This window comes from Colossoma macropomum, unplaced genomic scaffold (genome assembly GCF_904425465.1).
Source record: "Colossoma macropomum unplaced genomic scaffold, Colossoma_macropomum, whole genome shotgun sequence".
Classification (NCBI taxonomy): domain Eukaryota; kingdom Metazoa; phylum Chordata; class Actinopteri; order Characiformes; family Serrasalmidae; genus Colossoma; species Colossoma macropomum.
This window is the reverse complement of record NW_023494800.1, coordinates 2,711,596-2,733,401: the sequence shown is the minus strand read 5'-3', so window position 1 is coordinate 2,733,401 and position 21,806 is coordinate 2,711,596. Positions and strand designations below refer to the sequence as shown.

Below are 21,806 nucleotides of genomic sequence, written 5' to 3'. Positions count from 1 at the left end.
GACTGTAATACACTACAGGAAGTGTAGGGGGCGATATGGCTTCTACTGTTTCATTTAAAAAGCTCTATAATGTTCATATGATCCACACAGTCACTCTGACAGACTGTAATACACTACGGGAAGGGAAGGGGGCGATATGAAAATGAAATTGATTAATTTAGCAGTAACAGCGATGAGATTATCGAAGTTAACGGCAACGATGGCTCAGCTTTATTAAAATGAACAAGTAAACATGAGCAAATAAACTACAGGAGTAACCATGACGATGCAGCTCTGATTGGTCGACCTGTTGATTAAAATTTTATGCAGCATTGCCATCAGTGGTGTTTCAGACTGCAGTGGTACATAGTCCTCATCACTCTTAAACCCATAGTGTAAGAAACGCTGGGTAGATGATTAATCAGACTGATCGGTTGTAGAAATGATCTGAACTACTGTACCGTTCACCCTGCAGTTTTGGAGCATGTTGTATATGCAGTGTTGTGTTCTGAGGGCTGGTGATTGATGTGCTGCTGTGTTTAATCTCTCCTGATCCACTCTGGGTCCTGCGCTGCACCTTCTTCTGCTTCATAGGCATCAGCATAATCTCATTTTCTCTGCTCAACCTGCTCACGATTCCCATCTGAGGCTCTTAAAGCGATAGTTTAACCAGAATCACCCTTTATCCCAAATGTAGTCAGTCAGCCAGGACATGGTGGGTGTTTGAAGTTTGCTTCTTTAGTTTTAGCCCTGGAGCTATGAGGCTAGTGTAGCTAACAGGTAATACAAGCTTATATCCCACCAATTAGCATCATGTCATGTAAACATTTGACTCTCTGCATTACTGTGGTAGCATATCAGTGTGACTGATTCAGTAGACTCTTATTTTGTTGATGTTAGCGAGCTCTCTGTGGGCTAACTGGACCTTATTCTGTAAACTGCTGTAGGATGACTGGGCGGGGCTAAAGTTTGGTAGGATGAATGGGTGGGGCTAAAGTTTGGTAGGATGAATGGGTGGGGCTACACTGCTGTAGACTGAATGGGTGGGGCTACACTGCTGTAGACTGAATAGGTGGGGCTAAACTGCTGTAGGCTGAATGGGTGGGGCTAAACTGCTGTAGGCTGAATGGGTGGGGCTAAACTGCTGTGGGCTGAATGGGTAGGGCTAAACTGCTGTGGGCTGAATGGGTGGAGCTAAACGGCTGTAGGCTGAATGGGCGGGGCTAAACTGCTGTGGGCTAGATGGGCAGGGCTAAACTGCTGTAGGCTGAATGGGTGGGGCTAAACTGCTGTAGGCTGAATGGGCAGGGCTGAACTGCTGTAGACAGCTTGGGTGGGGCTAAACTGCTGTAGGTTGAATTGATAGATATATGTAAATGTGCTGATTTTGGTGACATCACAAAAGCAGTGAGCTGTTTTTATAGCTTAGTTTCCATATATGGGCTGTATGTACAGTAAAGCAAATGATATGTTTTAAACTTTAACATTGTTTACATAAATCAAACTCTTATTTAAATTAAAAAGTGAAAGTCAGTTTTTCATGATATAAGCTCTTTAAAGCTTTTCTCCACACATTAATGTGAATGTGTACCACCGTTAGCCAGGCACTAATATAACACTATCAGAAATTAGTATTGTCTTAGTTATATCAAAGGCTGATAAAGTGAATTAATGAGAGCGATGCTAATTAACGTACAACATCAGCACCCAGACAACGACCTTCACAGAGGATTAAAAGGCAGGATAAGATACGTCTGTTAATATTTTCACCCATCTCTGTCGGTCATGAAACAGAGCACATGATAAATGAGAGAGGGTGAAAGTCAGGATACGAGTGAACTTCTGAGGCTAATTACAGAGTTTCGCCAGGGAAGTGTTCCTTCCTCATTAACTCTGGTTTGCAGATGTGCATCAGCTGGAAGCTTCATGGCTCCAAGTCCTTCACCTCACATGTGAGATGCTGCAGTTTTTAAAGCAGATTTGCCCAGTTTTACCCTTTATGTTTGATCTTATCTGATTTTTCCTCTAGCACCCCTATGGAATTTCCAGTTAGGAATTAGTCCCTGTTGGAGTTGGATTAGTTTTCCCAGAAGAGGTCCGATAATGTAATTTATGCGTGATTTGACTGCCCGATTCATACGGGATAAAGTGTCTGTGTAATTTCCCAGTATTACCCCAAGTAGCCTGAATCCAAACATCATCGCACAGATATTTATGTCAGCATGATCAGACAGTTATGCAGCTAAATAGCGTAGAAGTTGTGTCCCAATTCAGGGGCTGCATCCTTAAAAGGACGCGGTCTACAAAGGCCTTTTCTTTGAAGGCTGCTTAGTCCCTCAAAGGCTGAACCGAAATGAGACAGTCTGCTGGATTTCGGATTTCCTGTTTGTGTCACAGCACCGCTGTTCCCGGCCTTACCGCTGTGTCATGAAACGCCACTCCTGTCAAGTTCTTTTAAAGTTCTTTAAAGATGGACGCTGCAGCCACAAAGCCTCTCGGGCCGGCCGCTTGGGTAACGCTGCATTGCAGCTGTGCGGCTGCCTGGACTGGTGGTGTTCGGCTGCAGGAAAATGCTCCCCCTTTGTGGCGAAGGACATCTTCAGTCTTCGAGGCTTCCCAGGCCGGCCTCATGCGTGATGCACCGTAGTTGCAGCGTGAGACTTTTCCCCGCCGCTAACGACTCTTTCCAGGCTAGCTAGCTGAGTGACTCTGTGCTGTGGTCACTGAAATTTCTTCCGCTAGCCGTGGGAACCGTGGAGGGAGAGAGTGTGTGTGTGTGTGTGTGTGTGTGTGTGTGTGTGTGTGTGTGTGCGTGCGTGCGTGCGTGCGTGCGTGCGTGCGTGCGTGCGTGTGTGTGTGTGTGTTCTGTGTTATGTATTGTGATTATGTATCGATTGTAAAGCGTCCTTGAGCATGGGAAAGGCGCTATATAAATAAAAGTGATGATGATGATGATGATGATGATGATGAAATAAAATGATAAAGCTCCAGAGTCAGACATGACCAATCACAGAGCAGTACAGATGGAAAACGGAATTAAATAAGACATAAAAAGTAAATAATATCTAAATATGAATGGCTAAAATGTAACTGAGTAAATTCACTGATATACTTGAATAGAAGTAAAAGCATTACGATTTCACAGAAGAGAGCTGACCTGTCAGTTTTTTCCTAAAGTTCATGTGCACAAAGTAGTTACTACCTACTTCTGATATACATTCACTTTCCCACTCTGGCTTTAAAGGGGAATTCCACCAGTTTTTCAGAATTCCATCAATAAGATGTAAACAGAGTGGTTCAGAGTGGTTTGGTGTGAAACGCTTCGTTCTAGAGAAACTTACTGAGTCAGAATTGCTCACAGTGGTGTTGATAGGAACCAGACGTCTGAAGCAAGAATGGAGTTTGATTTTCTCTTCTCTCATCAGTGTTGGTGGTCTACCAGGTCTTCCAGGTGGTTGTTAGGCGCTCCATTTTCTCTCTAGCTTTTAATCATTTTTTCAGCTCCAGTTTTAGAAACTCTTGTCACTTATTTTCCTTTGACTTCCTCCTTTATTATGTAAGTGAATTGTCTTATATCTAATCTCTTTACAAATATCTCCTGAATAATCAGTAAATTGTACTTAATTGCTAATAAATAAATGAAGGGGGTCTCTGACTTTTACACATATTGTGCTCTGAGCAGTTCTGAGGTTAGTCTTGGGCTGCTGGAGGTTTCAGGAGTGAATACACTCGATTTTGTGTTATCAGGCGCAGATGGTGTGTGTGTGTGTTCAGTAGATTATCTCCTACACACTGAAACGCACCACTGCGCTGTGATCCTCCACGGCCCTCACACTCCTACAGGAATGTTCCGCTCCCACCTTTCTCCAAAAATTCACCAGCATTATTTTTGGGAGAACTCTGAGCAGAGAGACGTTTATTTTTTATTTTATTTTTGTTTAGTTTTGTGTTGATTTTTATAGTTTATTTTTTAAACATTAACTCAGTTCACAAAGGTTATTATTTATTTATTTTTTTAATTTATTTCTTTTATAGAATATATTAAAATGAAGAGGTTATTATTTTATTTTATTTTATTTTTTATTTTATAGTTGTTAGAATATTTTAAGAAAATTAACCGTGCACATAGTTTATTATTTTACTTTACATATTTTTTATTTTAGTTTTTTTTTTGGAATATTTTAGAAAATTAAATCTGCACAGAGGTTATTAATTGATTTTCTTTATTTTATATTTTATATATTTATAGAATAAATTTGAGGAAAAAACTGTCATTTATTCATGCATTTATTTATTTATTTATTTAATGTGTATGGTTTTAGCAAATGTCTGAGCACACACTCCCTGAAGTGTTGTTTTTAGAGAATTTTCTCAGAGCCCCGACATCATTCATTTTTTTTTTATTTATTTATTTTTATTTTATTTTATTTTTTATTTTTAGAAAATGGGCCGAGTGCAGTCATCCTGCAGTAGCGTTGTCCCTGTGAGGCTATCAGGAGGAACAGGTGTCAGATTAGCGTTTAGCCCGTTAGCCTGTAGGTTTGAGGGCAGATGTGCAGGAAGCCGCTGTGTGATTGTTTCCTAGCAACCGATTTGCTGCCAGCGCTGCGCTGCCTTCTCTGAGAGTCGGGGTGTAAAGTGTCGAGGTGTCAGAGCAGCTTTATTTTCAGGTTCGTGTCAGAAACGCTCAGTATAGCGATTAAAGAACCAACTGGAACTGACACTCCGAGTTACGGCGGCGATAAATCTGTGACCTCACAACTGTTTAAGAAACGAATGAAGTGATTATTTACTCTATTGAATACATTCAATACAGCATTCAATCAGCTCCACTGACCGTATAGTTTCACTCTGTAGTTCTACAGTTACAGACTGCAGTCCATCTGTTTCTCTGATACTTTGTTACCCTGTTCTTCAGTGGTCAGGAGCCCCATGGACCCCCGCAGAACAGTTATTATTTGGGTGGTGGATCATTCTCAGCACTGCAGTAACACTGACGTGGTGGTGGTGTGTTAGTGTGTGTTGTGCTGGTCTGAGTGGATCAGACACAGCAGTGCTGCTGGAGTTTTTAAACACTGTGTCCACTCACTGTCCACTCTATTAGACACTCCTACCTTGTCAGTCCACCTTGTAGATGTAAAGTCAGAGACGATAGCTCATCTGCTGCTGCACAGTTTGTGTTGGTCATCCTCTAGTCCTTCATCAGTGGTCACAGGACGCTGCCCACAGGACGCTGTTGGCTGGATATTTTTGGTTCACAGTCCAGCAGCGACTCTGAGGTGTCTGATCTCATTATTTCTTTTCTTTTTCTCTTTATTTCCAATGTTTACTGGTGATTTATTCATATTATCTTTAATTTAGCCATTAAGAACAGTGTTTATTTACAGTGATGACTTGCTGAGTGCCAGAGACTCTTGTTATGAAAGGGAAAACATGGATGTAGCAAAGAAAATGAGTCTCATCAGGCGGAAATGTTGGACTGGGGGAACGTTACAACTTAATTTGTGTCACAGGGCGACGCTGTCAGCCCCTCTGTCTAATTTTAAATAAAGATTAATGAGTTTGTGAAGCAGAGCGCCGTTCATTACTCTGATTAATCACCTCCCATTCCACGAAGCTGGATTAGATTCAGGAAAAAAATGAACCATTGTAGAAACGGGACACATTTTCCTTCATCAACTTTCATTATTTTTGCTGTTTTACACATTTACAGTAACAGTGAGGACATTAAAACTATATAATAACACAGATTGAATTATATAGTGTTTAATGAAATGTCAAATCCAAGCTGCCCAAATCGATTTTAACCCCGATTTGCCCCTTGCGACAAATTTTCACAATCTGAAGCGATTTTCCAGGCCGGGCTCTCGGAAGTGACTGACCGCTGGTGTGGATGATCTGTAGTGTGAGAGGAAAAACGAGTGAATCTTTAGCTCTCTGATCAAACTTTGAAGTGATCAGAAACCCTCAGATATTATTAGACATGTTTGATATTTACGACTCAAAACAGTCACGAGTCCTGCAGTGTGAAACAGTCAGACATATTAATGTATTTTGCTAAATACATTAATATGTCTGGGGTATTTTCTCTGTGTTTGGACACAACATACCACAGTTGCACAATTGTCCTCACTCTGGGTGGGTAGGATGCCCCCCCACCCCCCCCCAGTCTCCCACCAACACTCAGCGCGATACTAGCCAGAGCAGGCGTCTGTTAGCTGATGTAACGGAACTGGTGGTTGGTGCTTCCTTCCGAGCTCGTTCTGCTGTCCAGTGACGTTGCGATATCGGCAGTTGGCAGGTCTCAGAGGAAGCCTGTGCTAGCTTTCACTCCCCTAGCACTGGTGGTATGGTGCGATTGTGAGTCCTAGCTTGTAAGTGGAATTCGATACGTCTAAATTGGGGACAAAATTTGGGGAAAAACATACTAAACAATATAGATATTGATCTATGAATGCATGAACAAAACTAAAAAATAGTTTAGAATAATAGTATCTGAATGGCAGTTAGACTGTGAATATTTAACATACACCGATCAGGCATAACATTCTGACCGCCTCCTTGTTTCTATGCTCATTGTCCATTTTATCAGCTCCACTTACTATATAGGTGCACTTTGTAGTTCTACAGTTACAGACTGTAGTCCATCTGTTTCTCTGATACTTTGTTAGCCCCCTTTTACCCTGTTCTTCAGTGGTCAGGACCCCCATGGACCCTCACAGAGCAGGTACTATTTGGGTGGTGGATCATTCTCAGTACTGCAGTAACACTGGTGTGGTGGTGGTGTGTTAGTGTGTGTTGTGCTGGTCTGAGTGGATCAGACACAACAGTCCTGCTGGAGTTTTTAAACAATGTGTCCACTCACTGTCCACTCTATTAGACGCACCTGCGTTGTTGGTGCTCCCTGTAGAGGGAGCGACACTGAGGTGTTGTAAAAACTCCAGCAGCACTGCTGTGTCTGATCCACTCGTACCAGCACAACACACACTAACACACCACCACCACGTCAGTGTTACTGCAGTGCTGAGAATGATCCACCACCCAAATAGCACCTGCTCTGTGAGGGTCCATGGGGGTCCTGACCACTGAAGAACAGGGTAAAAGGGGGCTAACAAAGTATCAGAGAAACAGATGGACTACAGTCTGTAACTGTCCAGGAGAATAGTATATTATAGTATAGTATATTATACTATATTTGAAACTATTTTTGGTTTTTATACAGATCTCCAAGTTTTGACTGCAGTCAAAAGTGTGAAAATGTAAATAATCTTACACTTTAAGTCTGTGTGTAAATTAAGCTCCGCCCCCTCTGCCCTCCATCAGAGCACCTGAAGGCCTCTCTGGAGGATTACATGGTCCGCATGCCAAAGGTTCGGATCCTGCGCACTAAGAAGCGTGAGGGATTGATCCGGACGAGGCTGCTGGGCGCCGCCGCTGCTAAAGGAGAGGTCATCACCTTCCTGGACTCGCACTGCGAGGCTAACGTCAACTGGCTCCCGCCACTACTGGGTAAGATCCGCTTTAGTCAACATGTTTACAAATGTTTACATGTTTTTAATGTGTAGAGACTTAATATTTAAACTGAAGGCTTATTATTCAGTTATTAACCTTTAGACCTAAAACTACTATCAGTTATTCAGTAACTGAAATAAGCTATTCAGTATCTACTATGAATTATTCAGCATCTACTATGAATTATTATTCGGTATCTGCTATGAATTATTCGGTATCTGCTATGAATTATTCGGTATCCACCATGAATTGTTCAGTATCTACTATGAATTATTCAGTATCTACTATCAAATAATCAGTATCTACTATGAATTATTTAGCAACTGTCAAATATTCAGTATAGACTATTCAGTAACATTTACTATGAATTATTCAGGAACTTTTCTTGTCATGTAACTAATGTTTACACTGCCCATCAAAAGTTTGAGCGCACTTTCCTTTGTTTTGTAAAGATTTATCTTCACTGTTACTTTTCAATTGAGTAATAAAAGGTTTAGTTTATCATAAATCAGCTCTGTTCTGATGCTTTGTGTAAATTTATCTTCAGGACTTCATGTTCATCAAAGTGTCATCTTGATATGAAGAGCAGCTTTTATCTAAATAATAATTTGACAATTTTCTTTTCCACACTAATCTAATGGAACTAAACCGGTCCAAATGTGGTTTAAACAACTGACATCACAACAAGGGGATACAGTGGGCGTGGCCTTTGGCTTTATACTCAAAAGTAGCACTGGCAGTAACATTGGCATATTACCATTGTGATATTGTTTCCTCTAAATAAACCTGATTAGGCTTTAATATGGTCAGATATTACACCAACAAAGAAAACACGATCCTTTAGATTAAAAACATTCTGAGAAGCCTTCGACAGGCAGTGTATCTAACGGATGTTTTTTTTTGTAGGTATTTTTTTCTTTTGTCATTTTATGCTTCTTCATTTTACGCTTTTGTCTCATTTAGATCGCATCGCCCAGAACCGAAAATCGATCGTGTGTCCGATGATCGATGTGATTGATCATGATAATTTTGGCTATGAGACGCAGGCTGGCGATGCGATGCGAGGAGCGTTTGACTGGGAGATGTATTACAAACGCATCCCCATTCCTTCGGAGCTGCAGAAGGACGACCCCAGCGAACCCTTCGAGTAAGAACTGATTATAAACATTTAACCTTTTTTTGCAATTTGTAGGCCTGATCTTTGAATTAGACCTTTAAAGTTAATGTGTTAATAATGTATTAATGTGATAAATTATTACAACACTTATTTCTAAAGTCAACTAATTTTCCTACTTTAACCCTTCGACTCGTCCACAGTACTGCAGGCTGAAGTCCAGGTGCAGCGCTGTATGTCGCTCTGATAGAATCCGTGATTGTAGTTCTTAAGTCCAGCTTTTAAGCGTCTTTTAAAGTGAAACCTTCAGCACCTTCAGCAGACTGTGCTGGACAGCAGTTGTGGGGGAACTATGGATAAACCAATGAGCAGCTAACTAATAAAAGTAGCAGCTTGGTGGAGCTCCAGTTCCACTCATGATCCTCCACTGTAGCAAGAATTCACTCGTCTAGCTATAACACAGTGCACTGCTTTTAAATGGAAACAAACAATATTTAAATCTGCGCAAATAAATGTGATAAAAGATAAATTTGATTAAAGGTGATTTGGCAGCCCTAATTTGTATATATATGAGCTATTTAAGATGACGTGGTCGGGTCATTTTAAGGCTGCTTTGCAAAAACCTCATTAACATTAACTGATGTCAGTGCTGTTAGAATAAATTACTTACTTAATAGTCATAGTTTCTGTTTGCTACCTCTTGTGTAGCATTTGCTGACACCTTTAGCCGATTCTGCTTGTGGGTTTAATTTAAAATCCGGTGGACACAATAGCTACCGAAGAATCTCTAGGATGTTTGATTGGGGTGTGGATTTTAGAGTTGAACAGAACTGGAGAAAAGAGTCAAAACTGAAGTCGTTATATGGACCATTTAATTGAATTGGTTCAAAGTCAGAGCTGAAAACACATTTTTTTAGGACTTTTAACTAAAATCTCTTTGCTTTAAGTGACTCTATACCTTAATTATATCAGTTTTATTAAAACTAATGACTGATCATTCCATTTTGTCTTTACCAAAACAATCTCTACCACACTCTACCGAAACTTCACCAAATGTTTCAGTAGTGACTGTTTCAGTAGTGACTTTTCGGTTTCGGTTACAATTTTAGCTCATTTTGAGCTCAAAATCTCAGCCAGTTCATGACCAGCAAACACAGCTTTGAACAGCTGTTCACACAGAAAATCATCATGTTTTACATTAAAACACTAAAAAGTTCTGAACTGCAGAAAATATGACAATTCTTAATGTTCCTTTGGGACACATTTACTTCAAAACAATGGGATCTAACTGCTCACCATGTGGCCATGAGGGACAGGGATGCAGCCTCACTTCCTGCTCTAAAATGCAGGGGTGTGACAAAAATAAAGCTCCACCTACAAACCTTAAACTCTTTGTGTTTCAATAGTGACATGAAAACGTGGTACAGCATTTTAAAATAAAATGTATTTATTTAAAACATGAACTCTTGATAAATCTTAATCTTTTGACTTTAGAAGAAATCAAAAAGTTGAAATTGAAATTCTTCAAAGACAACATATCAGATGTTGAAACTGAGAAATTTTATTGTTTTTTTGAAAAATATTTGCCCATTTTGAATTTGATGTCAACAACATGTTCCAAAAAAGTTGGGACTGAGGCAACAAAAGGCTGGTAAAGTTGTGTAATGCTAAAAAAACACCTGGTGGTTGATTGGCAACAGGTCAGTAACATGATTGGGTGTAAAGAGCATCTCAGAGAGGCTGAGTCTTTCAGAAGTAACCACTCTGTGAAAGACTGCACCATCAAATAGTGCAACAATTCAAGAATAACGTTTCTCAACATAAAATAGCAAAGAACTTTTGCTTTTCATCATCTACGGTACATAATAACATTATAAGATTCAGAGACTCTGGAGAAATCTCTGTATGTAAGGAAAAGGCTGAAAACCAGTGGAAAGCCTGGCTATTTGCTGGTCGTGATCTTTGGGCCCTGCATTAAAAACAAACATGATTCTGTAGTGGAAATCACTGCATGGGCTCAGAAACACTTCTGGAAAAACACTGTCTATGAAAACAGTTCATCACTGCATCCACAAATGCAAGTTAAAGCTCTAAAACGCAAAGAAGAAACCAAATATAAACAGGAACCAGAAACGCTGCCACCTTCTCTGGGCCCGAGCCTGACGTCTGACGAATCAACATTTGAAATTCTTTTTGGAAACCGTGGACACTGTGTTCTCCAGGCTAAAGACCGCTCAGCTTGTTATCAGTGCACAGTTCAAAAGCCAGTATTCATGATGGTGTAGGGAGGCATTGGTGCACATGGCATGGGCGGTCATCTGTGAAGGCTCCATTAATGCTGAACCATATATACATATATACATATATCCAGACGACGTCTTTTTCAGGGAAGGTCTTGCTTATTTCATCAAGACAATATCAAACCACAATCTGCCTGTATTACAGCAGCATGACTCCGTATTAAAAGAGTCCGGACGCTAAACTGACCTGTCTGCAGTCCAGACCTGTCATCACTGGTAACATTTGGCGCATTATGAAATGAAAAATATGACAAAGGAGACCCCGAACTGACGACCAGCTGAAATCTTATATCAAATAAGAATGGAAAACATTTCAGTTTCTAAACTACAGCAGTGTCTCCTCAGTTCCCAAACACTTACAGAGTGTTGTTAAAGAAGAGCTGATGAATCACAGTGGTAAACAGGCCCCCGTCCCAACTTTTTTGCAACGTGTTGTTGGCATCAAATTTAAAATGGGCAAATATTTTTCAAAAAACAATTAAATTTCTCAGTTTCAACATTTGATATGTTGTCTTTGTAGTATTTTCAGTGAAATATATGGTTTAAATGATTTGCACATGATTGCATTTTGTATTTATTTGCATTTTGCACAGCGTCCCAACTTTTTTGGAAATGGGGTTGTAGATGAGTTTTTTTTTGTAATTAGATTTTTTGAGCAGAGGTCATTTACTGCCATTAGATCAACAGCGGATGAAGGTGGGCTTTGTAAGGAATCTGTTTCAGAGCTTAGAAAACTACATACATGCAAATATCTGATGAAGTTAGTCAACTTTTTCTGTAAGATCTTCAAAAGATGGATCCCATCAGCGTAAAGGTCAGACACTTTCTGTAAACACTTCTGTGCCCACGTTTTGAATCAGATTTACAAGGAGTAAATGTTGTTTTACCCCAAATTAGGGAAAACTGGGATAAAATAGGTGTCATTTTATACTTCATGCCAGACCCCAGTAGTGTTTATAAGTGGTGCAGATGTTTGGTCTTGGCCGCCGAACGCTGTGCTGAGGCAGACTGCGGTGATGGAAAGCAGACAGTGACGAGTGGAGGAGATTTATGTCAACATTATTCAAGTTTCCAGACACTTAACAGCTCTGAAATTACAGCAATTTACTAAAGTACGTCTGACAGCAGAAACGTTCGAAATGATGGAAGCTGACATTGACGGGATGGAAATAACTCACACTTATACCCAATAAAGCAATCAAAGAAATTATATGTAACACATATAGAACTGAAGCAGACATTTAGAGATACTTTAAAAGCTTTCTGCAGGTCTACAGACGGATGTTCTGTTGATCTGAGTTGATTGTTGCACATTTTTTAACATTCTGTCAGTCTTTCGTCTCACTGCTAATATTCATTATGCATTTTAATAAAAATGATGAGCTTTCAAAGTTCATGAGTTACGTAACATTATGGAAACACAGTTTGTATAACTGTGATTTTCCTGCACAGGCTGAGTTTGATGGTTTCTCTGTTCGGGTCTAACAGGCTGCTGTTGTTTACACCTTTAACTCAGTGCCACATCGTAACTCGCACAGTATTGTTGGTTGTTTTAGCTTTGAAACTTTGAAGACAAACTAATTCCAACTGGCTGCTTTACCTTTAGGCCTAATTGTTCCTCTGTTTCCGTCTCTACTCCTATTTGTTTTTACCTCGGCATTCATTTTCGGTTCTCTTTTTCACTTCGTAGCTGTTCTCTGAAATAATATTCCATTTTACAATAATAATTGCTTGTTACCACATGAAGTATTTTTTCTTAGGTTGAACTGACGGACCAATTTTTACAGTGTAGCTGTTCAGCTAAACTCTAGCATTTTATTCACTGTTAAACTGTAGCATTGGATTCAGCTAAACTGTAAAGTTGTGTTCAGCTAAACTGTAATGTTATATTTGGCTAAACTGTAAAGTTGTGTTTGGCTAAACTGTAATGTTATATTTGGCTAAACTGTAAAGTTGTGTTTGGCTAAACTGTAATGTTATATTTGGCTAAACTGTAAAGTTGTGTTTGGCTAAACTGTAAAGTTGTGTTTGGCTAAACTGTAATGTTATATTTGGCTAAACTGTAAGCTTGTGTTCAGTTAAACTGTGAAGTTGTATTTGGCTGAACTGTAAAGTTGTGTTCAGCTAAACTGTAAAGTTGTGTTCAGCTAAACTGTAAAGTTGTGTTCAGCTGAACTAAGTGTTATATTCTGCTGAACTTTGTGTAAATTGAGCTTTTAATTTCACCTCCTCAGGCCTCCTCAGCTCAGAGCTGCTGCAGAGCCACATAACAGTGTTTCACTGGTACACAGTACAGAAACACCGGGGGCCAAAATGACTTACTGTGGTAATAATCAGTTTAACTGGTTTTATTTAAGGTGTTCTACAACAGATTAATGATTAAGTAAGAAGACTGGAGAATAAAGAAAAAGCTTCTCAGTGGAAAGAGTGAGGGAAAATTCATTTCAGTGCTTTATTACAATAAACACAATCACAGTAAACAGCGTTTAACTCTGTCCCCTCAGTTATATTTGAAGAAACAGCTGATGGTGTTTGAAAACCGTTTAAAGCCTCAGAATACAGTTTTACCCCTTTAACTGTACCAGGTGTTTAGTGTTCTTGCCGGCCTTATTTAGGTGCTGGGAGCTGCATTAGTTCAAAACCGTGGACCAGCTGGGGTCCCTCTGCGGCTAATGGCTATGAGCTGTGGTTCAAATGAGTGTTTTAAGCAGTGTAACAGCGGATGCACACCTGTGTGTGCAAAATTGAAAATCTCACTCCAGACTCACTCCAGCCACCTGACAATCTCACTCCAGCCTCACTCCAGCCACCTGAAAATCTCACTCCAGCCTCACCCCAGCCACCTGGGAATCTCACCCCAGCCACCTGAAAATCTCACTCCAGCCACCTGAAAATCTCACTCCAGACTCACTCCAGCCACCTGAAAATCTCACTCCAGGCTCGCTCCAGCCACCTGGGAATCTCACACCAGCCACCTGAAAATCTCACTCCAGCCACCTGGGAATCTCACTCCAGACTCACTCCAGCCACCTGAAAATCTCACTCCAGACTCACTTCAGCCACCTGAAAATCTCACTCCAGACTCATTCCAACCACCTGAAAATCTCACACCAGGCACCTGAAAATCTCACTCCAGCCACCTGGGAATCTCACTCCAGACTCACTCCAGCCACCTGAAAATCTCACTCATCTCACCAAAGCTGGCAACCCTGTGATTTGTATGCTGTTAACTCAGTGTGTGTACGTTGATGCAGTAGTAATTATAGATGTCTGTATATGTTATCGTGGGTAATAACGCATAATCAGGACTCAAATATAACTGACTGATTTGGTCTGGATCAACATCTCCAGTCAAACTGACTTTTTCTTGATATCTTGATTGGGAAGTCGTAGCCGTCATTGACGGCTCGCACACACGATGCTGACGGAATGTCACCGACACGGCCGTGGGACACTTCAGGGTTTTACGAATAGTATCTGTGAAAAGAGGCAAAACAGACCGGAGAGAAAAGGTTGGTCTTCAGGAGAAAAAGAGCTGGATGTGGAACGGGGCGGAACGTCAGCTTTTTTAGGGGAATGCTAAAAGAGAAAAGAGCCGCAGGCTGTTCTGCGTTTCATTAGCGCTGAGGAGTTCATTACCGTCTGATAATTCGCCTTCATCAGGCTAATGGAGTGTTTACAACGGCTGATTTTTATTTTTTCAGCAGAAAAGTTTTTCCACACTGAGAAGTGTGTGATTAAATATGTGGGTTGGGTTTTGTGTTTGTGTTGCGCGCAGGATGAATAATTTTGGCTGAAATTTGCTGAGTTTGTTCCCTGACGTTAGCGTTAGCCTGCTGGAAGGGTAATTATGTTCTCTCAGTGAGCGCACACGCCGCTCATTACATTCTGCTTCCAGCTCCGGGTTCCTCCTCGGCTCGGCTGGTTCACAGTCTTATGTAATCTCCGAGGATAGCGCAGCGCTACAGGCTCTTCATTTACAGCTTAATGAAACACTTTTAGTGAACTCGCGATCACTGTAAACGAATTTAAACTGTTCACTTTCAGCTCAGCTCACTGTGACTCAGCTCACTTCAGTTCACCTCAGCTCATTTCAGCTTTGATAAGCTCAGTTTAATTCATTTCAGTTCAATTCAGTTCATTTTTGTTCATTTAGTTCAATTTTAATTACAAGAAAAAAGATGATTAGTCATCCTTTTGATCTTTCATTCAAAATATTAACAAAACTCCAGCCTTTATTTGAAGCACAATGATTAAAAGAAAAAAAAACATAACCCTTATCATGAAATATTTTTCTCAAATCTGTGTGTCACAACTGTTGGCACCCCTTCATTTATTACTTTGTGCAGCCTCACTTTGCAAACATAACAGCTCTGAGTCTCTCCTATAACGTTTAATGGAACTGGAGAACACATGACATTCAATCTGAGCCCGTTCCTCCATACAGAACCTCTCCAGATCCATCAGATTCTGAGCTCCACACTGTGGACTCTCCTCTTCAGCTCATCCCTCAGGTTTTCTATGGGGTTCAGGTCAGGGTGCTGGGGTGGCCATGGCAAAACCTTAATTCTGTGGTCAGCGAACCACTTTAGTGTTGATTTTAAGGTGTGTTTTGGATCATTGTCCTGCTGGAAGATCCAGACTATGGCCCAGTTTGAGCTTCCAGGCTGAGGCAGTCAGGTTTTGGTTTAATATCTGCTGGTAATTGATGGAGTCTGTGATACCGTGTATGTGAATAAATTGTCCAGGGCTTTTAGAAGAAGAACAGCCCCACAGTGTCACAGATCCACCACCACACCTCCCTGTGGGGGTGAGGAACTTTTCTGCATGGCTAGTTTTGGGACCATGCCGAACCCCCTTCTGGGGTTTGTTGCCAAATAGCTCTATTTTGGTCTCATTTGACCAACACAGTCCCACTGAAAGTTCCAGCAACGTCTATCAAATTGTAGGAGCTTAAGTTTGTTGGTCTTTGGCAGCAGAGGCCTTCTTCTGGAAACCCTCCACCCTGTGGGTGCCGTCTGATTGTAGTTTGAGAGACATTCTGACCACAAGACCTAACTAATGTCTCCATTTCCCCCTCTGTGATCTTTGTAGATTCTTTTGGCCACCCAAACCCTCCTCCTCACTGCATCTCCAGCTGCTTTAAACCTCATAATTATTGCCCTGATAGTGGAAATGAGCATTTTCAACTGTTTAACTGTTTCCTTTAGCCATTTTCTGAGTATGTATCTCCTGAAAAGTGAATATCTTGTGTTTAATAGCTGTGTAGACTGGATATTAAATAAACGAAGAGGGTCTTTTGACTTTTGTACAGTACTGTAGAAATGTCCTAGAGTAGTTCTGAACAATCAGGATATTTTGTTTTGAGTGTTTTAAAGCTAAGAGGCTTTTTATTGTAATGTATTTGAATGACCGCTGTATTGTGTCTGTGTTTTCAGGTCTCCTGTGATGGCTGGAGGTTTGTTTGCGGTGGACAGGAAGTGGTTTTGGGAGCTGGGAGGATATGACACGGGGCTGGAGATTTGGGGCGGAGAGCAGTATGAAATATCGTTTAAGGTATGTTTACATAAAGTCCAAGTAAGCTTGCAACAACTAGTGTACAGTCAACAACTTTTAGTTATGGGAAAAATTTAAGTTTATGTGCTTAAACAGTCATTCTGACAGACTGTAATACACTACAGGAAGCATAGGGGGCGATATGGCTTCTACTGTTTCATTAAAGCACTCTATAATGTTCATATGATCCACACAGTCATTCTGACGGACTGTAATACCCTACAGGAAGCATAGGGGGCGATATGGCTTCTATTGTTTCTTTTAAAAAGCCTCTGTAATGTTCATATGATCCACACAGTCACTCTGACAGACTGTAATACACTACAGGAAGTGTAGGGGGCGATATGGCTTCTACTGTTTTATTTAAAAGCTCTATAATGTTCATATGATCCACACAGTCATTCTGACAGACTGTAATACACTACAGGAAGTGTAGGGGGCGATATGGCTTCTACTGTTTTATTTAAAAGCTCTATAATGTTCATATGATCCACACAGTCACTCTGACAGACTGTAATACACTACAGGAAGTGTAGGGGGTGATATGGCTTCTACTGTTTCATTTAAAAAGCTCTATAATGTTCATATGATCCACAAACAGACCTTGATTATTTTTGCTGTCCTTTAGCTCTTATTGCAGTTATGTTTTTGAATATATTTGGTGACACTTTGTTAACTTCTGAGTGTTTTTGCATTTAATAAAGGCTTTTTAGTCCACATTATGACTCTTTAAAGTCATGTCTGAAATAAAACAATTCTTTTAACCCTTTTAACCCATTTCTAAAATAATGAGCTCTCTTTTGATCAATTTCTGAAATGAAAATCACTCTTTTAATTCATTTCAGAAAGCCAGCTCCTTAAAAGTCATCCTTGAAAGGAAAAATACTCTTAAGCCTTTTCAGAAAGAAATAAAACATTCGGTCACACTTTCTATGAATGTTACCTTTGTAAGCATCTATAAACACATTCATAACATGTTATAATGCATTCATAAGGCATCATAAACATGGCTATAAATATTTATAAAAAATAAATTACACGTTATAGCCTTGCTTATTACGCATTATGAATTGTTAACATAATGCATTATAAGTACTGTTCATAACAAATTATAAGAGCTCATAAGTGGTATTTGTCCGCTCTAAGTAAAGTGAAGCGTACTGTACTAAAGCCTCCTCCAGTGTTCAGAGTGAGGCTTCAAGTTGAAGTATTTACTGAAGGATTTACTGAAACACTAAAACATTCACAGTAAAGCACATTACAGGCTTCAAATGTCAGAGTTTAAACTAGAGCTGCCATCAGTGTTTTACCCAATGTGGGAAAGTTAGCCTGGCACTAACTTAACACTGCATATCCAATAGAACGCTAGCAGAAATTAGCATTACTGTACTGTAGTGTTACAGAGTGAAGGGTTCTAGCACTTGACGTTAGAACCAGTGAGGGAACAAATTACAGTGACAGCGCTCTACTATCTCGCCTCTCCCTCTCCAGGCCTTCACTCCACCGTGACTTCACGGGTAGGGGCTGATGGGTACTTGGTTTGCTATGATGTAATGTAACATTTAAAGTGAGACGCTGGGTAAGAAAAGCTCACTGTAGCAGTGATTCTAGGCTGGACAGCCTGTTTGGAGCATCTGAATATTCAGGACTGAAGCCCCGAAAATGCAGCCCAAACAGCACCAGCGGGGAGAAATAAAATACTGGAAATCTCAGGACATAAATAAACTTTGTATTTGTCTTTACTTTACGCTCTCCAGGCTGGGACTGACTTCTTTGGCACTGACAGTATAACATGTTATCAACACTACTTATAATGCATTATATTAACAATTCATAATGTATAATAAACATGGCTATAAAGTGTAATTCAGTGTAACTAATTTTTATAAATATTTATAACCATGTTTATAATGTCTTATGAATGCATTGTAACATGTTATAATTGTGTTTATAGATGCTTACAAATGTGACATTCATAGAAAATTTTACCAAATGTTCTTTTAAGCATTTTAAGAAAGTAAAATGGTTTTGTAAAGAAAGTAAATTCACTCTTCTAAGCCATTTCTAAAGGAAGACCTCTTTTTTTAGTCCATTTCCAAATGAATGCGTGAATATTGAGATATCATTTGCTGGCAAAAGTTTAACCGAATAGCTGAGGCCTAATTTCAATTTGAGTTTATGTTGCTAAAAATATCACATTCTGATTATTTTGCTAAATTGTGATCATGCAAAACATGAAAAACACATTGATGAATCCATAATGTCACATGATTAAAGATCTGGCCGCATTATTTTTACCATAATTCTTTAAATGTGTGTTAGAAAAACATGTGCTGGTTCATCAGATGTGGTCAGATGCTCCCAGCACACAGTGAAGATGGCTTATTAGATGATTTTATGTAGGGCTCATTTCCATATTGCGGTGTGCTGCAGTATCTGTATTGTAAAGATCAATATGCCGTACTGATGAAGTAATTATACTCTGTACATTCCCCGTTCAGAGCCGGCGTGTGTTTGACCGAGCGGTTGCCATGGCAGCTGGCGTGAGGGAGGCTATTGTAGGGTCAGTAATATGAAAGAGACAGACGAGCGGCACTGTGAGAATCTGCCAGCTTTCACTGCAGCTCCGCTTTACAGAATAAAATACCATTCAGATCCAGACGCTCAGCACCACGTAATATTCATTACCCTGACCACCATCTGACCACCGCTCTGACTGACCAGCTCAGCTCTGGCTGATGTAATCTGCACACATGCACACGAACAGTAGTGGAATATCATGTTGAGATAAAACAGACACTCCTGGCACATTTCAACATGAAAATGACAGAATGATGTTTTCCACAGTGCTTTCACTGATAATGCATCAGCAGCTTTTCCTGCAGGAGTTAATAATAATGGATAAAAGTGATTATTGAAAACAATTTTAGGGCTGATCTGAATAATTTAAGTATTCGAGTATCTGTTCATTATGTTGGTTTTGTTTCCTTTATATACACCGTAAAAAATGGCTCCTCAGATCAACCTAAAAAAATTAGTTCATGTAGTAACAAGTAATTGAACTAGTTTTATTCACCTCAAAAAATGACATCGGTTGAAAGAATCGTTCACTCAAAGTATTTCGGTTGAATAAAACTAGTTAATTTCCTTTAATTTACCACATGAAGTAATTTTTTAGGTTGTATTGACGAGCCAATTTTTTACAGTGTAGTGATCAGAAGCTTCGACCTAATCCTACCCCTGGCCCTAATCCTAACCGTAACCTTAATCTCAACCCAAAACGTAATCCTAACCCTCACCCTGGCCCTAATCCTAACCTTAACCACTCAAAAAAATAACATTGGTTGAAAGAATCGTTTAGTATTTATTTAGGTTGAATAAAACTAGTTAATTTCCTTTAATTTACCACATGAAGTAAAAGTTTTTAGGTTGAATTGACGAGCCATTGTTTTTTACAGTGTAGTGATCAGAAGCTTCAACATTTGCGCTTTAGACCCCACTAGAATCCTGGACCTTTGTTGTGGATTCCTAAGAATTTTCTGAGTTTACTTTATGGATGCACCGAAATTTCAGCCACTGAAAAGTTTCAGCTGAAAGAGGGGAAAAAAGGCTGCGAGGTTTATCTTAGAAAAGCTGAAGTTTAAATATATTTACTACAAAGTGTCTAAAACACTTTACAGAGAATTTGAATGGTTGAATGATCATAAAAAATGAGGGTAACTTTATTTGGAGTCTTGTAGATGTTCTGTTGATACATTACTTACATTAAGTAGATGTGTTGTTAATATGTTACTTCCATTACACAAAACCTAACCTTACAAAATGCAATCCTAACCCTCACCCTGGCCCTAATCCTAATCTTAACCTCAACCCAAAACCTAATCCTAACCCTCACCCTGGCCCTAATCCTAATCTTAACCTCAACCCAAAACCTAATCCTAACCCTAACCTTAACCCAAAACCTAATCCTAACCCTCACCCTGGCCCTAATCCTAACTGTAACCTCAACCCAAAACCTAATCCTAACCCTCACCCTGGCACTAATCCCAACCCTAACCTTAACCTCAACTCAAAACCTAATCCTAACCCTCACCCTGGCCCTAATCCTAACCTTAACCTCAACCTAAAACCTAATCCTAACACTCATCCTGGCCCTATTCCTAACCTTAACCTCAACCCAAAACCTAATCCTAACCCTCACCCTGGCCCTAATCCTAACCTTAACCTCAACCCAAAACCTAATCCTAACCCTCACCCTGGCCCTTATCCTAACCTTAACATCAACCCAAAACCTAATCCTAACCCTCACCCTGGCCCTAATCCTAACCTTAACCTCAACCCAAAACCTAATCCTAACCCTCACCCTGGCCCTAATCCTAACCTTAACCTCAACCCAAAACCTAATCCTAACCCTCATCCTGGCCCTAATCCTAACCTTAACCTCAACCCAAAACCTAATCCTAACCCTCATGTGTTTATTGACATGTTACTAATAGTCCGTTGAGTGTTTCCTCTAAAACGACCACTCAGAATAAAGTGTCACCAAAATGAGAAATATTGATATAACCTGCTGTTAGTTTTCTGCGTCAGTCGTCTCAGACCTGTTCAGTTTGGGCAGCAGATCAACAGGGAATACATGCTTTTACTGTACACAGGTGAGTTGGTTGACCCTGCTGGTGTGGGTTCATGGCTGTTTCTGCTCTAAATGATGACTGTTAAAGCGACTTGCCTGCTAATCGCACCCCTTACAGAAACGTCAGACTGAAGCCATGTTCCCCCCCTTTACACATTAAAAAACAAGATGTTTTTCATCATTATAGCAGTTTGGTTTTTGGCTGAGTGTATCCTGGATTTTCATTTCGCTTGCGATCAATACTTTTCATTTTGGTGCATCACTAGTTCTGTTATTACTGTTTTCAACAAACTATTTTATTATAAGAACCAGAATCGGTTCTCTGGCTGCTGGTGTTCTATAGCTGCTCTCTGCTGTGTGACGCTACATCACACGATGCAGAGCTGCGTGGCACATCCGGTGTGCAGTGGCCTTTCACTGGATGGTCTGTTAATAATTTGAAAATCTGTAGATAATCTACTGGGGCTGTCCAATTAAAGTGATACCAATATTTTGATTTTAAAAAACTATCCAAAATGAACAAACATACAAAAATATTCAGAAGTTATTATTTTTTACTTGTTAGCTACATCAGCTTCATACCTCCAGTGCTAAAACCAGTTGGCTGGTCTACTATTTTGGGGTAAAAAGGGATGAAGCAGGTTTTTCTCACTTTTCAGGAGTCCAGAAGTTAAATTAGCGGAGTTCGGTTCAGAACGCTGGCCCCAGGTGT

The 21,806-nt window shown here is 40.0% G+C and overlaps 1 protein-coding gene across 1 annotated transcript in view; it reads left to right on the top strand.

Annotated features, from left to right (window-relative positions):
• galnt10 (UDP-N-acetyl-alpha-D-galactosamine:polypeptide N-acetylgalactosaminyltransferase 10 (GalNAc-T10)) overlaps positions 1-21,806 on the top strand; it is an 81,048-nt gene that overhangs the window by 42,056 nt on the left and 17,186 nt on the right. The window contains exons 5-7 of the mRNA XM_036588360.1: positions 7,303-7,488; positions 8,455-8,638; positions 16,344-16,461. Coding sequence (XP_036444253.1) covers positions 7,303-7,488; positions 8,455-8,638; positions 16,344-16,461 — 488 coding nt within the window. The remainder of the gene's footprint in view (positions 1-7,302; positions 7,489-8,454; positions 8,639-16,343; positions 16,462-21,806) is intronic.